Genomic DNA, 19,427 nt, shown 5'->3' with positions numbered 1-19,427 from the left:
TGCACTTCACACTCTCACTTTCCCTATGAAAAGGGCAACCGGAAAAATAGATCTCTCCTCCTGGGATTAGTTGAGTATCACTCCTGCACCTCTTGTAACAGAATAATCTGCAACAGTTCAGTGTTTATATGCCACCTGGCAAAATACCAAGATGCAATCGCGTACTGTATGTCCTGTACCTATGGTTAACAGATAATGACTTCATTCAAGGACGTGGCAGACGCTTTCACGGTATTTTACTCTGCAGGAGGTGTTGATTTTGAAAACGAGCCATTTACATCTTGCATAGTATATGAGCAATATATATATATATATATATATATATATATATATATATATATATATATATTAGATTATAGAGCATTTACAATTTAAGATAACGTGCCCATCTAGGTCAGCTGAGCAACATTTGGAGTTGTCAGCTTTCTGCAGCCTAAATAGGTCATGCTAACAAGGAAGGGGGTTTTGACAAGCCTCTCATACCCACATCAGTTCTCGCCACAAAACAAATCTGTTGATTATGTAAAACACCATGACTACAGCTCTAAGCTACAATTTCAAATTATGACAGTGGACATCAAAGATAAAGGCAATATTTTGAGTCACAAAATGGAGTTCAAGCATAGCCATGCAGGCATACGCACTGAGAGCTAAACATGCTGCAATTCACTGTGGCCACGGAGGAATCTAAATTAAGAACGCGTGACGATTAGTATCTGTTGTGCTGAAGAACTTCACAGTGAGATTATTAACCCAAAAAGCATAAATATAGATGAGAGCCCAAGGAGATATTAGGAACCTGCTGCATCAGTGCACCAGTTGCACAGGAATACTCCCGCTGGCCCACAAAAACAAATGTTGATGTGGCATGAAGGCAGAGTCGAGCCTTCATTTGTAATCAATGTGCAGAGTCTGCAGCTTTGGCTCCCATGTTGCAACAGTGGGCTTCCTGTCCTCAATTAAGCAGCCACAGGTTCCAAAACATGAGTTGTTCCTTATGTATATAAACTGTATATGTGGTTATGTTTTCAATAAGTTGTCTGCTGTGACTCCGAACTGTCAACATGGCTCCCAGAGGTATGATTACCATGACAGCCGTTCTCCTCTGCTTCACACTGGGCCCGCTCGGTCCAGCTCCGGCTACCTGTAAGTTTATTCAATTTAGGTCTAGCTGCTTTCTGAATCTTGTGATAAACTGAACTGATCAGTCGATAATAATGTGGTGCGTGTTTATAGGTTCCCAAATGAGCAGATCATGTTGTACGAAGTACAATACGCAGCCAGTGCCCTTGCAGCGTATAGAGGGCTACAGAGAACAAACCCTCAAGGAAAACTGCCACATCGAGGCAATCATGTAAGACTCTCACAACTCCAGCCAACACGGCACTGACTGGATGTATTCCAAAATAATATTTATTTATTCAATAAGTACCATTTTCATTAAAAGGGTAAATGTTTTGCGGGAAGCAGTGTTACTGCCATGTGTGCAGAATTTTGCACTATAAAAAAATAAAGCATTTAGTCATAATTATTTTATTATTACACAATTACAATATTCTGAGGTGAAACTTAATGAATTTCATAATTTCAATAAGCAGCTGTTTGGTCTGCTGCTTATCTCAATAAATCATGGTTACATATCATTTGTTCCTTATCTGTCTAGTCTCTCTCTAAGATTGCAGTGTTGACTGACATGTTGTCAATTATCGTCATGAATCGATATTTTCAATGATTCAAATTATATAAGTTTAGACAAGGCTGCAAAATAAATGATTGATGCATCTAAATAACCTGGCTTTCTTAGATGAACAGAAAAAAACGTAGTTTGTTGTGAGAATTCTTCAAAATAAGTTGATTGAAAACAGCTTCTGTACCTGTATTAAAAGTACAGTATGAAATACATCACTGAAGAATACAAAAAAAAAGCTGTCTCTCTATTGCAGTTTCTACACGGTAATGAAGAATGAGATATGTGCGACTCGGAAGGATCTGTGGGTGAGAAAAATTCTCAAATTACTCAGGTATGAGATTCGTATTTAAATACTAAACACTAACTCTTTTTACTTCAGTTCAAGAAGGGACGTCAACCTTAAAACGAGGACAAGGTTTTGAGTGTGAACAAGATTTTTCTTTTGCTCCTATCTTGTAGCTCCAGACTGAAGAAGATGTCCAAGGCTGGCTAAGCTGCGGCTGAAACTCTGATGAAGAAAACAACAAATCCTCCGTCTAGCGATGGAAGTGGATCTTTCTTCAGTGCCACTCAAACCTTCCAGAACAACACTGGGCGCTTTTATTAGCAACATCATGCTTTTTCTGACTATGGTATTTCTTTCTTTTTATGTGAATCTGCTAAATCACATTAATCAGCAAATACTACATATATTATCTTGAATAAATAAACCTACTAGATAGTACTCCAACATTGTTGTCTACATTTTTTTTGTTTAATTACACACTGTCAGTTAATGCTCTTTCAAGCAATCTACATATTTTCATGTAGCATGTGGTAGCCTGACTTTGGAAGAGGAAAAAGCCCCCTCACATTATTAAAACAAAGTTTTCGATGACAGTACGCCAACGACTGAGTAGGCGGCTGCTCTGCGTGGTGCAGGATTTAGTAGTGGGACACGTGCGCCCGCTGAACGCTGCCAGCACATCTGCTGCAAGGTGTGTGACGAGCTGTCCTGCGCTCCGAGCTCGCGCAGATGCATGACAGGACTGACAGGGAGGCCGTCTCTTGTGCTATGTCAGATCGGCACCCCCGAGGGGTTTGTAGCCCCAGGCAAGGTGACCCCCTCAACGGCACACTGCGTTTCACGGACGCTGCGCTGCAGTCGTGTCAAGTCTCCACCAGATGTCAGAATTTAACTGCGCCTCAGTAGGATACATTATGGGCTTTTGGTGGGCTATTTTCTTATGAGCACAACTAACTTTGATTTCCAGTATAAAACAGCAGCAAAACAACAACAACAACAAGTGTAGATAGTGGACAGAAAATTATTTATTTTGTTCATAGCAAACAGCGGATATGTGTCGGCTGTATCACTTTGCACTGCACAACATGTGCTCGTTTTTATATCTTTAATCTCGTCTAGGTAAAATGTCAAGTGAACACAGGTGCTAAACAAATAAATAGGGCTATATTAAATACCACAGATAAATAAATATGTAAAAATTAATTTATAATTCATCCTCGATATTTAGGATGGTGAGGAGTGCCTCCTATGGGCTGGAGGTTGTAGTGGCAGGAGTCGTCTTCTTTGCTCTTTGAGCCTGACTGTAAAACACAAAATGAAGAGATGGCAGTTAAAATATGTGTTTGAGAAGTCCACAAGGAAACACATCAACATGTTGTTAACATGACTGTGAAAACCAACTAGCTTTAATAGTTAATATCGTGGACTGACTGAGAGGATCAAGGCCTACTCACGCTAACTCCTTGATCTTCTCAAACACCCAGTCCTGTCTCCAGTGGCTGCAGACGTCTCCCTCTGTAGTCTCAAATCTGGGTGACAAAAACGAAAAGTTTTGTGTTAATCCCCCAGCCCTGTTTTGATTAAAGAAGTTGCACCAACTATATGAGGACTTTAATCAGCACTCTCTGTTCAATAAACTAAAGAGGTGGTTCTTACATGACAGCACGGACACAGGGCAGGTTCCTCCTCTGGATCCTGTAGCCGATGATGGGAGCAGTGACGATCTCTGTGCTGACCTTGGTGCAGCACGAGGATATCTTCATAGGTTCTTTTCGGGAAACAAACAAAGACGAGCTGTTATGAGTCTACAGTTACATTTTTCCTCAGGGTTCAACCATTTCAAACGTGCTTGTCTGGGTACAATTAAAGTAATATAGAGCAGGATCTCTAAAAGTCAACTTACGAGAAGTCGTCGTTGCCACCATCGCAACGAGGACAGCCAGGCATGCCAGTCTTCTGATGTACAGCTGCATGGTCACGGTGTGAGAGGTTCCAGAGGTTGATCAGGCAGAAGGAGGCGAGTGATCTCTTCAAACTCGACCTCCAGGTTTTATACCATAAAAAGAGGAACAAGCTAACAGGATGAATTGTCTCTTTACAACGTGTGTGTGTGTGTGTGTGTGTGTCAGGGTGGGGGCATAGAACGCACTTGCTGGAAAATGGAGATGGTCATTTCCTTTTCAGCGATTTCATCATGACATGGAAAGAGCTGACGAAGACACATGCAAAGATTGTGGCTTCAGTTCAACACTTTCTTTCACTTCACTGTACTATAATTGTTAAAAACTCCTAAACAGTTAAAACAGACAAATTAACGTACTAAGTTATAAACCAATAGGCCTTCTGTAGTCCACCAAAGTACAGGTAATGTACCACGTCATAGCCTGTGCTTTCTTTGATCGCATTCATATTGCAATCCTTTAAATGTGTTTATTCTGTGTCTAATTGTTTTATATAGTTCTATTTCATTTTATAATATCCTTATTTTTTTTTATTCTATTCTTTTCCTGTACTCATTCTGTCTCTGCGCTGCTGTAAGACACAAATTTCCCCCATGAGAATAAGAATAATATAGAATTTTAGGTGAATTGGGAAATTAGATTACCTGTGGTAATTTAAGAGTAAATACTGCATGTCTATGTGATTAAATGGCAAACAATCCATGTTGTAACAGTCACATTCTTTATTGACCCGGGTGACACACATATACAGTGTTAATTTAGCATTCAGGGTTTCCTGCTGATTTCTGCAATAATATTAATGGTGCATCATGTGCGAGGCGTTCTACCAAGTGTGTCATCGGTCTTTTTCTAATCCCTCGTCTTCCTCTGGGGTTGACTTCATGGTCAGTACAGAGGCAGGAATAGGGGAAGGAAGGAGATCCTGAGAATTTTCCACCACAAACCACAGATTCCGAGCATCCTCCGCCCAAATTTGGTCAATTGTTGGTGACAGTTCAGTCGTTACAGTAACAAGTCTCCACTTGGTCCATGGGGACGAATTAAAACAAATCGACTGTTGAAACAATCAAAAAAAGATTTTGAAAGTAGAAATGTATTCCTTAATATAGGCCTATTTTCAGGGATTCATATAGGAAATTCGTGCTGATGTTTGGCATCATATTTTCAGTCACTGCTGTAAATCCACTGCAAGTATAAAAAAAAAAAAAAAGGAACTTGACTTGATTCCACAGAATTTGGGATCTATGAAACTCTTCTCAATATCTCCAAAGGTCAAGACAAGTCTAGGTCACCTATTATCCTCTTTGGGAGATACTAATGTGTCCCCTATGCCACGACATCAGGATCTGCTGATAACCAAAGAAAAAAAGAGGAGATGAAAATCACTGCATTTTGTTTGGTTTGTCAGTTATGTATACAGGTGCTTGTCATGTCTCCCCCCCCCTTGTTATTTTATTTTCCATACATGTTAATTTCCTGTTTTATTTTGTTACCTACCTCTCCTCTCGTTTCAGATTCCCACTTCCTGCCATTGTGTGTTTTCCGCTTGGTGACTCGACTCAACTACGAGAAGGAAACCTCACCTCTCTTGTGTATCTAGTCTGTGTGCTCCCTCTTCCCTGTGCCAGTTCATCTTTGTTCTTTTGTGCATGCGTCCTAGCAATATTCCTCATGATTTTTTGGGGTTAATGTTTTGCTGGTGATTTTGGACTCTGCCTTTGGCCTTGCCCTCGCCCTCTGGATTGTTGCCTGTTCTGACTGCAGTCACGAGTATCAACATGAGTTTGTATTAAAGGACATTCTGACTTTTTACTGAGTAGCTTTTGTCTTTTCATTCCTAAATCTGAAGGGATTAATCATCTACATTTTATGCATGTTATAACAGAAACTATTAAGTATTTCATGTACAGAGCATGAATTCCATTTAACAAAAGAACTTAGTTAACACAAAATTATACACTAAATATTTATAATTAACCTAGTGAGAAAGTCACTGTCATTGTTATCAATCAAAAATCACTATCAACCCCTCAAATATACAGAATTACTATTTAAACAAGAAAGCCACAGTAAAATCCTCACCTTCCCTATCTTTGTATTCTACATATTACAAGATTTGTATTTCACCAAACTGCCATTTCAAATGTGTCATTTATTACAGAAGGATCTTTTTATGCTATTTGTTTGCAGTGAATGCGTTTGACTGGATATTAGATGCAGAATAGAACCTGCGTTAAAAAAAAACATGCTTCAACTGCTCAGCAATCATCAGTGACATTAAATTTATCTATAATCTAATAATCAGAGAAACAGCATTATAAAACAATCTGTCATCTTCTGTTGGCAGATTGGTCAGCTGATATTGAATTTCACAGACTTAACCATACTGGAATTACTTGTGATGGTCTTTTCTGAATGAAATGTTGAAATTCCTTTTAACAGAAAAGCAGAAATGACAAGTGACTTAAAATGAGGAAGGAAGAATGAACAGTGTGATTAACTTGGCTATGATAATGAAGAACAGGAAGATAACATTGCAAAACGCAGTTTACTGTCAGGATTGTGGACTTTCAGCTGTTTTAACGGGATACTTCCTGGTGTTCGGGTCTGTTTATGATTGGTTGAGGAAAGTCCTTCCAATCGCCTTTTCCTTACTACTTTTCCTTAACCTCAATGGAAAACGTCATGAGGTGAAGGAAAGGTGTAAGGGAGGATTCATAGGACTTAGGAAAAGTCAACAGCAGTGCTAAGATAATCCGACTCCACATAATTATGCGTCGGCGGATGTGATTGACGCGCGTCTGCTGTGGTAAACTACACATTTCGGAAGATGGACTACAAAATGTGCATCTCATGGGCGACTTCGCCTTGTGCATTCTTAGTGGGTTGATTTTTCCAGGCTAAACGTGGAAAACAGGGGGAAAAGTATGTATTCATTACCAACGTTGGAAATGAAATAAAAACAATCATATAGACTACTAAACTGAAAGGAAAAGATCACATGTTTGCTCTCACTCCTGTCCACTCATATTTATCCACATGACCACCGTATGGCATAAGATGGCGACGCTAACTTGCATGATGACTTACATCTCTTCTGGGTCATATTCATACTTCTTCTTCTTCTACCTCAGCTTTCATTGTTTAAGTTTGTGCATGGCCTATCACGTTAAATATTGCTGCCTCAATGAATTGTGGGGCATCTATTTCTCCTTTCCTTTCGCATAGGACAGTCCAGTGTACCCTATGCTAAAGGCGATAGAAAAGGATGCATTGAAGCACCTTGGGCTTGACCTCACGACTTCCTGTCTTGACTTCAGAATTAACAGAGTGGCCTGAACACCACTACTCTACCAGAAAGTCATACCACCTTGTGGTAACCACCCTTCGGCCAAACCTTGTTTAATTCTAGTTGAAGTCTTTTTTTTGGTGCTTGTCCTCCTGAACTCTAGGATCATCTGCACTCACCAGTCTCCTGTCAGGCCCGACCAGCTCCCCAGCCACACTCGTCCCATGGACTTACTCCGAAAACACAGATTTGATCCCTGAACTCTGGATTTCCCTGATACCCCCTCAGCTTGTTTTGATAGTTTGTACTGCACAACAGGTACAACTTGTCTGCCATCAAATATTTGTTTAAATTCTTTACTCAGTGTCTCTGTGACTGTGGTCAACTTCCACAAACACATGGTGACTACTAGGAGACCAAATTCCTGATGTCATTTTAATTCCTGCTTTGTGTCAAATTTTCTCAAAATCTAATGTTTGCTACAGGATTTATTCTCATCTGTGATGATTCACATCATGATCTGCATTATGAATGGAAATGGTCCTATTGGTCTTTCTTTTACCTTCTTAGCCTTTATTAGTGTGGCTAATGCATGGCAAATATGATGAAGGCCTGTGGCACTTTTGTTGCTTCTTTTTTTTCTTCGCATGCATTAGCCATACTAATAAAGGCTTTTTAATTTCTCCACACCAAGGGTGCTTTGGTTTATTTCTCTTTTTTTGCATCCAAAATCCTCACCAATGTGCCAAAGAACACCTTGTCAGATTTTTTACATAAATATTTCCAAACAGACACACTACTTCTTTTGCCTTATATTGTGTGATCAGTTCATGCCAGCAACGTATGGTTTGTTTTGACAGGAAGCTCACACTCGCGCTTTTCCAGGCAGGGCTTCCGTGCGACTGTGGCCCTTGCAGAAGATTTGTAGTGCCGCCTGGAACTTCAGGGTCTTTTTGGAGACTTTGTACAACATGTCCATGATGATAAATCCAACATTGAATAACTCTGATGATCATTTGTATCCCTTTTTCAAGATGTAAAAGGCTACTGTTGTTGTTAGAGGACTTCTGGCCGTCTATTTTAGATCCACTTGACCAATCAGAAGCTTTGTTACAGACTTGTACCAATCAGACGCTGTGTTGTCGATGGGTCAAAAAACAAAGATTTTACACTGAAAACAAGACCTCTCACTCCTCCTGTTTACTCCTATTACTACCACTGACACTCCTCTGTGTCACTGCAGACAGGAGCTGCTTTGCATAATGGTAGCAATTGACTTTTTGGGTTGAAAAATCAAAGGACTTATTTGTAGAAAAATGTACATATGTACGAATGTTTTGAATTGTTTTCCCTTATAGCCAAGGTTTCAAAGAACAGCTTTCAAGAGGGAACAAATCTTCATCATTGTTGTTTGGTGTGTCATTATAATGAATGTCTGTGAGATTCAATTTCCGTTTTGTTTTTTCTTTTGTCTTTATGGTCATATAACTATTTATACATTCTTGTGATATAACTGAAGCATACATATTCTGATAGCCTAGGTTGTCCTGAAAAAAATAGAAGTATATAACTTAACTGTACATTACAGGGTTGATGTTTGACAAGCATTATTACACGAGGTGACGCGGCGGCCCAAATATAGGGAAAGAATGGCTTAGGTTTCAGAGGGTTAAACCTAGAAAAGTGTTATATGAATGCAGTCCATTAACCATTTACCATTGATTTGATTAAGAGGGAGACTCATTCACAAGGCCAGCCATCCCCTCTGTACTGGTGTCAATTAAATGGTGACAAACATCAAGTGAAACTGCAATACCTCTCTATAGTTTCTATGAGGACGACAATGAGTAAAACCCAAAGTACACTTTGATGAGAATAACAACATGAATTCATACACGACAAAAAACAACAGTCACATGCTCTCTTTTTAAAAGTTTATTTTGTTTATAGTAAACAGCGGACATGTGTCAGCTGTATTACTTTGCACTGCACGTGATGTGCAGGTTTTGTATGTTTGATTTCGCCTTAGCAAAATGTCAGGTTAACACAGACGTTAAGACATTTGTCTAAATTGCTATATTAAATACCACAGATATATGAATATGTGAAATTAATTCATAACGACTATTGATATTTAGGATGGTGAGGAGTGCCTCCTATGGGCTGGAGGTTGTAGTGGCAGGAGTCGTCTTCTTTGCTCTTTGAGCCTGACTGTAAAACACAAAATGAAGAGATGGCAGTTAAAATATGTGTTTGAGAAGTCCACAAGGAAACACATCAACATGTTGTTAACATGACTGTGAAAACCAACTAGCATTAATAGTTAATATCGTGGACTGACTGAGAGGATCAAGGCCTACTCACGCTAACTCCTTGATCTTCTCAAACACCCAGTCCTGTCTCCAGTGGCTGCAGACGTCTCCCTCTGTAGTCTCAAATCTGGGTGACAAAAAAGAAAAGTTTTGTGTTAATCCCCCAGCCCTGTTTTGATTAAAGAAGTTGCACCAACTATATGAGGACTTTAATCAGCACTCTCTGTTCAATAAACTAAAGAGGTGGTTCTTACATGACAGCACGGACACAGGGCAGGTTCCTCCTCTGGATCCTGTAGCCGATGATGGGAGCAGTGACGATCTCTGTGCTGACCTTGGTGCAGCACGAGGATATGTTCATAGGTTCTTTTCGGGAAACAAACAAAGACGAGCTGTTATGAGTCTACAGTTACATTTTTCCTCAGGGTTCAACCATTTCAAACGTGCTTGTCTGGGTACAATTAAAGTAATATAGAGCAGGATCTCTAAAAGTCAACTTACGAGAAGTCGTCGTTGCCACCATCGCAACGAGGACAGCCAGGCATGCCAGTCTTCTGATGTACAGCTGCATGGTCACGGTGTGAGAGGTTCCAGAGGTTGATCAGGCAGAAGGAGGCGAGTGATCTCTTCAAACTCGACCTCCAGGTTTTATATCACAAAGAGAGGAACAAATCAAGCTACCGGGGACTTTTCATGTCACGATTTCATCATGACATGAAAAGAGCTGACTAAGATATATATACAAAGAGTTCAGTTCAACACTTTCTTTTAATGCTTTTTGAATCAAAAAACGGCCTTAACAGTTAAATAAAACTAATTAACGTACAAATCATAATCCAATAAGCCTTCTGTAATCCACCAATGTACAGGTAGTACAGCACGTCTGAACCACTTTGTAGCCTACGTTTTTTATGATTGCATTCACATTCCAGTCCTTTAAATGTGTTTGTTCTGTCATCACGCAGAGTTAGCAAGTTTTAGGGGAATGGGGAACTTAGATTTCCAGTATGTGGCAATTTAAGAGTAAATACTGCATGTCTATGTGATTATGTGTGTTAGCTTGGTGACAGGCTGGCAAACAATCCATGTTGTAACAGTAACAATCTTTATTGACCCGAGTTAAACACATATACAGTGTTAAATGATTGCGTTTAGGTATAAATAATATTAAGGCTGCATCATGCGTTCGTACTGTGGCTAAACTCGACAGTATGAGAGCAGTGAGACTGAACCAAAGATGCAAAATACAGACCTGACAGCTAAAACATGCAACAAAGTTCTGTAAAACCAAGGGAGGCTGCAGATTTGTTCATAATTCATGACTGTTTTTACATTATCACTTGATAATAGATACTTTAAGACTAGAAATCACACACTCATGTTAACAATGTGTGGGTTGAAAGAGAAAGTACAATTCACTCTCAATGTGCTACGGCTGGGGGAAGTGTGAGGCGTTTAGAGAGGAGTGTGTGTGTGTGTGTGTGTATGTGTTTGTGTGTGTGTGTGTGTGTGTGTGTGTTTGTGTGTGTGTGTGTGAGAGAGTGTGAGAGTGGAGAGTGTTATAGCCACTGTACTCACAGTTGTACTAAAAAAAGGTGTGAATATAAATGTTAATTAAATGCTATGTCTTTGTAAATATATCACTATATTGTAGTGTCATCATTTTGCCACAAAATTAAGGAGCACTGTATTTTGTATATGTTTACATGTTTATGAATCAGACAAAGTTATGTCCATTGTAAATGTTTTACATGGCTGCAATAACAACTGCCAGGGTTATAATTCATTTCTCCATGTGAGACTTTGGGAGTATTTACTTTTCAATGTGTTCATAAGCGCAACACATCATTTGCTCAGAAAGACTTTATTGGAAACTGACAGTGGGAAAGGTCCAAATATATACTTTGACATACATACATACATACATAAGCATGTATACAACAAGGTATGGTCAACATGTATTCAAAAGTATATTGCATATTTAATAATTAACATAATAATATATAAAACTCTCTCTGCCCCTCCTCCCTCTCCTGGACTTATTCCTCTGCCGTCTCCTTTCCCTCCTTCCTTTCTTCCCCGGTACTTTTTTGGATGTGGTGGACACTGTTGGTGTGATGTCACTTGTTGATCTCTGCTCATTCTGTTCCATCTCCAGCAAACCTTTGTGCCTCCTCATCCACCGCCACAATGGCTCTTTTTGCCCATTTACTGTTTGGGTCGGAGCAAATTCTCTTTCCACGCGTCGTCAGAAACCTGCAAGTGATGAGTGTGAGTTGTTAATGATGTTGTTTTTAATTAAGCACCATCTAATCATTTCTCAAGGGGTGGTTCATTTACATTGAAACATGAATGGTTTTCTCAAAGGTTCTATGCACAGAAAACTAATACAGAAAAAAAATTCAACAGCATCAGAGCAGCAGATTCAGACTCTGCAGCTCGGAATAATACAGAATTCTTCTGAAACCAGCCTTTAAAAGCATAATGTGAGTTACTGGCTTCACATGTGGACATTTGTTCTAAGTTGATATACAATATGACTTAATTCAGTACAGTGTGAAAATGCAGGACCACTTACACTACAGCAGTGATGGGACACATGACTTCAGACTGAATGGTGTAATTCCTAATTTGTGTCAGAGGGATTCTGGTGGTGGCCCACCTGAGACAGCAGCTGTACCCTGGTCCCTGGCCTGAAGGACACACATGATGGAGACTCTCAGTTTCAGCCTGGCACAGATTCAGAAAAATACTCTCGATCACAGTTTTGAACTCTTTTTCTGTACTCACTTGTATGGACCGAGTTCATCCACGTGAGGAAGCAGAGAAGAGTCGGTAACGCCAGGCTGAATCTCATCTTCAAAAATGACACTGAGGCTTTGTCCTTCAGTGGCTGACTGTAGTATCTCTCAGCACAAACGCTTACAACCTGAATCCCGCACAGAGAATAATCTCGTTGCAAGGTCCAGTAGTTGTAACTGTCAGTGTCGCTCACAGGGCAGACGTTATATGTACACTGGCTTTGGCTTATCGATCATTCAACTTTTGATCTTTGCTCTTATAAAACTACAGCCCTTCCACCTCTCTGCCACATTCTCACTGTCATGAGACAGTTTTGTTTTGCCTTATTAATTCACCTTTGTTCCTACATTTTGCATTCGTGTCCCGCTTCATTGAAACCTCACACCCACGTCTAATGGTGCTGTCACACCGGACACGACTCCTTAATGTAACACCGTTATTGCTGGTACTCCTAATGAATATAATATAAAACTGAAGAATCCTTCTACTTACCTTTGAAGCCCTCCATCCCTACACCCCTTCCTGAGCCCTTTGCTCTTCCTCGGGTATCTTCTGTCTGTCCCCACATTTAAACTTGCAGCACTGTGGCTGCCAGAGCCCTCAGCTGCTCTGCATCACCACTCTGTAAATCTCTGCCACATCACATCCGCCAGCTGGATTCAACTGGACTGTTCAAATCACAAATCAACACACATCAGTTTACCCAACATAACTTTGTATCTTTTCTCTCCCGCTACAATCCGTTTTTAACCTTAGTTTTACTCTTAATAATTCTTATTACAATACATCATGTGTTCACACGTGTAAAAAGAATTGTTAGGGGTCTGTGCCTCCTGATCTCTTCAAGCCAAAAATAATATTCCTAATCTTTTGGTTTTACTTTCATTATTCTTGTGTTTATTCATGTTATATTGTAAGGTGTCCTTGGCTGTTTTGAAAAGTTATATGTTTACATTATATTATTATTAGTATTATTTGTTTGGTGTACCAGTGTTTGTAGTCCATTTGTGTTTGTGTGTTACCTCATATGTGTCTGCCTGCGCATGACATGAGACCAACAAAGTGGTATCCTTTCTTTGCCTTTATGCACTGTGGTTGCACAAATGTGTACACACGCGTCAGTAGCACAAAGCAACTCTCGCCACAGAGGCACCAGGCAGCTTCTGTGTTAGAAAGTGAGATTGATTATTTATTTGTCGAGCGGAGAGGAAAGCACCTTAACCTTTGCAGGAAACATAAAAAGTTTTCCCTTGGTGTGAGTCTTGTTTTAATTTGTACCGGTTATCAGAGAACAGAACAGTTTATACTAGCCACCAAAAAATTCACTGGCTGCTTCGACGTCAAAACTGGTATGTGTACAGAAAAAGTCTCACTAAATGTGCACCGATCTTTTTAAAGCACGGTGAATGTGGTGAGGCAGTAATATCATCATTTCACAGACCATAAAGGTTCATTTAAATTACTGTTACAGTTATTTTACCATGCAGTTATTTAAAATGTAAATATTATAGTACATGCATTCTCCTGCATTGGAAACCCGCAGACCACCGGATATGATTGAGTGGAGGGGATAGAACCACAGTGATGGGCTACTGGGGGAGGAAATATGCACTCATGCTTTCCACATATGTGTGTGTATCTGTGGGCGCAGCACGATGTCGCTGGCTTAAAAAGGCCTTGCAGTGTAAACTTCACATCACATCATTTTTTTGCAAGACACGAACGATGTCAAGTCTTACCTTTGTCTCACTTTTACTTGTGATTGTGTCCACAGCCTCAGCTCAAGGTGAGGGCAATATGAACATTTGTATGCCAGTGTACTTTGTTTACTTATGTAATGTTTACATATACAGTTTTATTCAATGTTAAATTATGATGATGATAATGATGATGATAGTCTGCTTTGTGTTTATCCAAAGGTGGGATAGCAAGTTGTTGTCTCAAAATTTACAGCACTAATGTCGCCCGAAACCTTCTGCAGAGTTATTACATACAACATCGACCTCCATGCCCTCTGCAAGCAGTGGTGTACGTCAGCTTTTTTCTTTCTTTTTCAGAAGTCCAAAAAAGGTTTAATCAGTCATATTCTCTAATGTTTTTTTCTGTGATTTTAATAGATTCATAACGATAAGAGGGAAGAGAATCTGCTCTGACCCCAACAGTTTGTGGACGAATAGAAGCATGGGCTTTCTAGACGGAAAGAATTGGCACGACAAGCACATTCCCTCTCACCAGCACCACCAGTGACCCAGCGTCCACCTTCACACAAGAAGACAGCAACATTGAAGCTAAAGAGAAAAGACCGAAGTTCATCATTTTCCCTCAACAATCTGAGATCCACTGACTTTATTTTTAATGAATTTCTTACCTCATATTAATTTAACATAAATAAATAGTTAAATGCAAGACATATTGTATTTGCTTTCTGTCTAATTTTCAATTCTATGATGTTAACATGATGTTTTGTATTACATAATGTAAATAGCTTGCTACATTGCTCACTGTACCATGATACTGACTAATATTAAAATTATCACAATATAACGGCTATGTTTCTGTGGTTGTAGAATAGATAACTGTGCATGAAAAAAAAAGATCTCATCATCTAGAAGCTCAATCTGCTCATCTCCTTATCTCATCTATCTATTTGTGCTTCATCTCCATAAAGAGATCACAAACAAAGATATTCACCATGGTAACATAGCGAATATCCAAGAGCAGTACCACTGAAAGGTGATAGAGACTCTTGCATCAGAGAGGATCCAAACACTTCCAGTAGTAGTTATAAGAAAGGGAAAGCAGAGCCACTGATGGAGGAAGTACTGGGAGGCTTTCTCTAAGTGGGAACACTACTGTAAAATATTCCTACACTGAAAGTGTTAATTAAGTACAAGTATGTGAATGTTATCAGTAAAATGTACCTAAAATATCAAATGTAAAAGTGACCGGAATAATGTGGACTCATGAGTATTGCACCATTTACCATTGTTAAATCTCAAATAAATGTAGTGAGAGCAGGACATGTAAGAGTAAACTATGTGTTAACTTAAGTACGATACAGTACTTGGAATGAATTTACTTAGTTATATTTCACTACAGGCCACACCATTTCACAACCCCTTCCTGTTTGTAACAGGGTGTTATTTAGTGTTTGAGGGTTTGATCACACGTTTGTTTTGACATGATTTTGTCCACACCCAGTACATAAAGGTGATACACATGGTATTTTATAAAGTTATAAAGATAGACATAATGTATCATATACTAGAATAACATTTGTATAATAGTCTCTCCGGGGTGTTGAATCACTCACAACCCTGAGAGCTGTTCTGTTACCACACACACAACCTTTTAATACCACCGTCATTCAACATACTTGAAGCCACTTGATAAAATGTCAAGCCCAACACAAGTTTTTCTTTGATAACAAGCTACAGACAAGGGCTGAGTCATTCAGTGAAGTCAGTTTAATCATTTTCACCATGTTCCACCTCCCTTCACTGCGAGGGTGTGACATGGTGGGCTTCGGGCTGACCAGGTGGAAGTTCTGGGGGCTTCCAGCTCGCATGTTTCCACGACTTGGTGGCGCTAAAAAAAGGTATTAAACAAACGGCTTTTCACAATGTGTGGGTTGAGAGAGAGTAAGTACAACTGGATGTGCTACAGCTGGGGGAGGTGGGAGGGGGTTTAGAGTGGTTTGATGCGACGTTTGCCTGAACCACAGCGTGATGGGTTTTCCCCTCCACTTGTCTAGAGGGGCACATCATTAATGTTACGTGTTTGACTGAGCTGTAGAGCTGCAGACATCTGTGTGTGAGTGTGTGTGTGTGTGTGTGTGTGTGTGTGTGTGTGTGTGCGTTTGCGCGTGTGCATGTGATCCCATGCCCCAGTGAATAAAGTTCACACAGATGTGTGGACTCAAGAGAGGCGGCCTGATATTGCATTCTCCTCCTGATGGGTTAACCACAGAACACCTCTCCAGTTCACACATACAGTGTGTATCTATATTACAGAAACACACACACACACACACACATACACACACACACACACACACACACACTCACACACACTCACAATGAATGTCATGGGATACTACTTGCATGAACCCCCGACTCCTTATATGGCACTTCCTATCTAGAGACACACAGCCTGGCCTGGGTTTATTTCAAGTGAAAACCTTCATCATATGTCCCAGTGGCTCCTCTGATCAACTGGAATGCTGTGCCTTCGCCCTTAGAAATCATGATGATGCTGAAATGTTTGCTCATATAAAAGGCATAGTTTCTACTTCAAGAGCATAATCTTACAGGTGATTCCAAACCAGCATGAAATGATTTTTTTTTGGAGAGCAACACAACAGGCTGTAAACACCACATTGTCATGTGATGCCCCAGTTAATGTGGCGAACAGGTTTGCACAAAATTTATCATTTTAACATCCACCAGACATGACTCAGCATTAGCAGTCATTATCAGTCATGTTTATGGCCACTCGATGAATGTAAGTCTAATTTTCACTCGCTCATGGTTCTCTTCTGGTTTGACCCAACTCCATTTGTTTCACCGAAACAATAAGCTGAAAGAAGCTAAAATGCTGCTTTAAGTTCGAAAGGGAACAACAGATTCAAGTGAAAATTGGCTGTAGATTCATTTAAATATAACAAAAATTGATTGGTGTTTAAGTAGTCTTATATTGTAAAACAATGCGTTGTATTTGACAGTTCTGTCACACACGTTCAGTGATGCAAGCCGGAAAGGCTGAAATACTTTTTCTCTGAAGAGAGGACACAGTTCTGCTGAATTACCAGCCACAACATTCACTCGCTCACAGATGCTCGATCGAGCCCTCCGGATGTGATTGGTGGTGTGGCAGCCCCCCTGTTTCAAATGAAACCAAACCAAAACCAAACTAGAAGCATTAATATAACACCCATCTCACACAAGTCATTTACTACATCACTATTTAGCTACACATATTTAATAGATTTTTTTTGTTTGGGATTGAAATTTTTATTTCTGCAACTATTAACTATTAATTTTAACTAATAAAAATAATTCCACTGTGACAAATAGCTGGAGATAGATAGATATATACATAGACAGACAGATAGATAGATAGATATCAGACCACAACAGTTTAAATTCTATTTGTCTATATTTATACCTACTTGTTGTAGTAGCTGCGTCTATGATGTCCATCTTTGTCTAGATCTCTGTTTAACTGTATGTTTATGTCTGTTTCCTTGCTGCACACTGAGAAGATTAAAATTTGTTGCACATTGACGCTAATTCTGAGTCGGATTATACGTTCTTTTTGTCCATAACCATAACACATCATTTGCTCAGAAGCACTTTATTGGGATAGGTCCAAATATATACTTTGACATACACACATACACATTTATACAACAAGGTTTGGTCAACATGTATTTAGATATATACTGCATACTTGATAATCAACATGATAATATTGCTTTACTGTTAATGTGCTATAGTAAGAGTCCAGTTTGAAAGAGTCATGTTTCTCTGATAGTGGAAACTTTGACTTTTCCAGTGATTCAGCTGGCACAGTCTCTCTGCCTCTTCCTCCCGCTCTGGGACTTGTTCCTCTGCCGTCTCCTTTCCCTCCTTCCTTTCTTCCCCGGTGCTTTTTTCGATGTGGTGGACACTGTTGGTGTGATGTCACTTGTTGATCTCTGTTCATTCTGTTCCATCTCAAGCAATCCCTTTGCCTCCTCATCAACCTTCACGACACCTCTTTTTGCCCATTTACTGTTTGGGTCGGAGCAAATTGTCTTTCCACGCGTCGTCAGAAACCTGCAAGTGATGAGTGTGAGTTGTTAATGCCGCCGTTTTCATGTGGTTTTTAATTAAGTACCATCTAATCATTTCTCAAGGGGTGGTTTGTTTACATTGAAACATGAATGGGTTTTCTCACAGGCTCTGTGCACAGAAAACATATATATATATATATATATATATATATATTTTTTTTTTTTTAAATTCAACAGCGTCAGAGCAGCAGATTCAGACTCTGCAGCTCGGAATAATACAGAATTCTTCTGAACCCGGCCTTTAAAAGCATAATGTGAGTTACTGGCTTCACATGTGGACATTTGTTCTAAGTTGATATACAGTATGACCTAATTCTGCACAGTGTGAAAATGCAGGACCACTTACACTACAGCAGTGACGGGACACACCCCTTCAGACTGAATGGTGTAATTCCTAATTTGTGTCAGAGGGATTCTGGTGGTGGACCACCCGAGACAGCAGTTGGACCCGGGTCCCTGGCCTGAAGGACACACACAAAGAGAAAGAAAGATTAGTTACTCTCAGTTTCACCCTGGCAAACATTCAGGCCATACCCTCGATCACACTTTCTTTCTGTACTCACTTGCATGGACCGAGCTCATCCACGTGAGGAAGCAGAGAAGAGTCGGTAACACCAGGGTGAATCTCATCTTCAAAAATGACACTGTGGCTTTGTCCTTCAGTGGCTGACTGTAGTATCTCTCGGCACAAACGCTTACTACCTGAATCGCTCACAGAGAATTATCTCGTTGCAAGGTCGAGTAGTTGTCACAGATGTCGTGCACGCTGGCTTTGGCTTTTGAATTTGGCGAAGTTCTGTCTTTCTTTCTGATCATTGAACTTTTATCTTTGCTCTTATAAAGCACCAGCCCTTCCGCCTCTATACCACCGCCTCACTTCAAACCCGTCATCAGTGAGGATAATAACAGTGGTCACACAGTGGGGAGAGGAAACACTGAGTTCAGCTTTCGCTAGTCAAAGACTGTCCAACCACAGCTCTTCCCGCAGTGCAACACTACAAGTGTAGCATCACTCCGAGGTACAACACCTCATAGATTCATGTGTACACCATCACACACAGAAACTTGACAGTTTCCTCTACACTCACTCTGAAAGCCACAGGCCGCCTCTACTTTCAGAGTCACTGATAGACAGTGTGGTAGCTGAGAGGAGAAATGAATTATAGTAAAATTAGCTCTAGGGAAACTTATTGTGGTTCATTATTTGAGAACAATGGTGCTCATGCAAGAACTGTTTATACAAACACATTT

At 39.9% G+C, this 19,427-nt stretch overlaps 3 protein-coding genes across 4 annotated transcripts; 1 reads left to right on the top strand and 2 right to left on the bottom strand.

Moving 5' to 3' along the window:
* Positions 1 to 984: 984 nt before the first annotated feature.
* On the top strand, positions 985 to 2,414 carry LOC118311297 (C-C motif chemokine 20). Of its 2 annotated transcripts, none has more exons than XM_035635040.2 (4): positions 985 to 1,146; positions 1,237 to 1,354; positions 1,944 to 1,995; positions 2,150 to 2,414. In XM_035635040.2, exons 1-4 carry the CDS (start codon positions 1,065 to 1,067, stop codon positions 2,192 to 2,194), a joined length of 297 nt encoding a protein of 98 aa, XP_035490933.1. In that variant the 5' UTR covers positions 985 to 1,064; the 3' UTR covers positions 2,195 to 2,414. The 2 variants fall into 2 exon arrangements, with proteins under 2 accessions (XP_035490933.1, XP_035490931.1); XM_035635038.2 differs by having other exon boundaries at positions 1,944 to 2,021.
* A 6,732-nt stretch (positions 2,415 to 9,146) lies between these two features.
* LOC118311488 lies at positions 9,147 to 10,202 on the bottom strand. The gene is made up of 4 exons (XM_035635411.2): positions 10,040 to 10,202; positions 9,793 to 9,904; positions 9,591 to 9,665; positions 9,147 to 9,437 (listed from the first exon to the last, which is right to left on the bottom strand). Exons 1-4 carry the CDS (start codon positions 10,107 to 10,109, stop codon positions 9,383 to 9,385), a joined length of 312 nt encoding a protein of 103 aa, XP_035491304.1. The 5' UTR covers positions 10,110 to 10,202; the 3' UTR covers positions 9,147 to 9,382.
* A 7,477-nt stretch (positions 10,203 to 17,679) lies between these two features.
* LOC118311756 (regakine-1) lies at positions 17,680 to 19,086 on the bottom strand. Its single transcript, XM_035635872.2, has 3 exons — positions 18,740 to 19,086; positions 18,523 to 18,637; positions 17,680 to 18,159 (listed from the first exon to the last, which is right to left on the bottom strand). Exons 1-3 carry the CDS (start codon positions 18,804 to 18,806, stop codon positions 17,901 to 17,903), a joined length of 441 nt encoding a protein of 146 aa, XP_035491765.2. The 5' UTR covers positions 18,807 to 19,086; the 3' UTR covers positions 17,680 to 17,900.
* Between the last annotated feature and the right edge of the window lie 341 nt (positions 19,087 to 19,427).

The sequence above is a fragment of the Scophthalmus maximus genome, chromosome 5 (assembly GCF_022379125.1).
Source record: "Scophthalmus maximus strain ysfricsl-2021 chromosome 5, ASM2237912v1, whole genome shotgun sequence".
Lineage (NCBI taxonomy): Eukaryota > Metazoa > Chordata > Actinopteri > Pleuronectiformes > Scophthalmidae > Scophthalmus > Scophthalmus maximus.
Note: the sequence above shows the minus strand (reverse complement) of the source record. Positions and strands in the feature narration are given on the sequence as shown.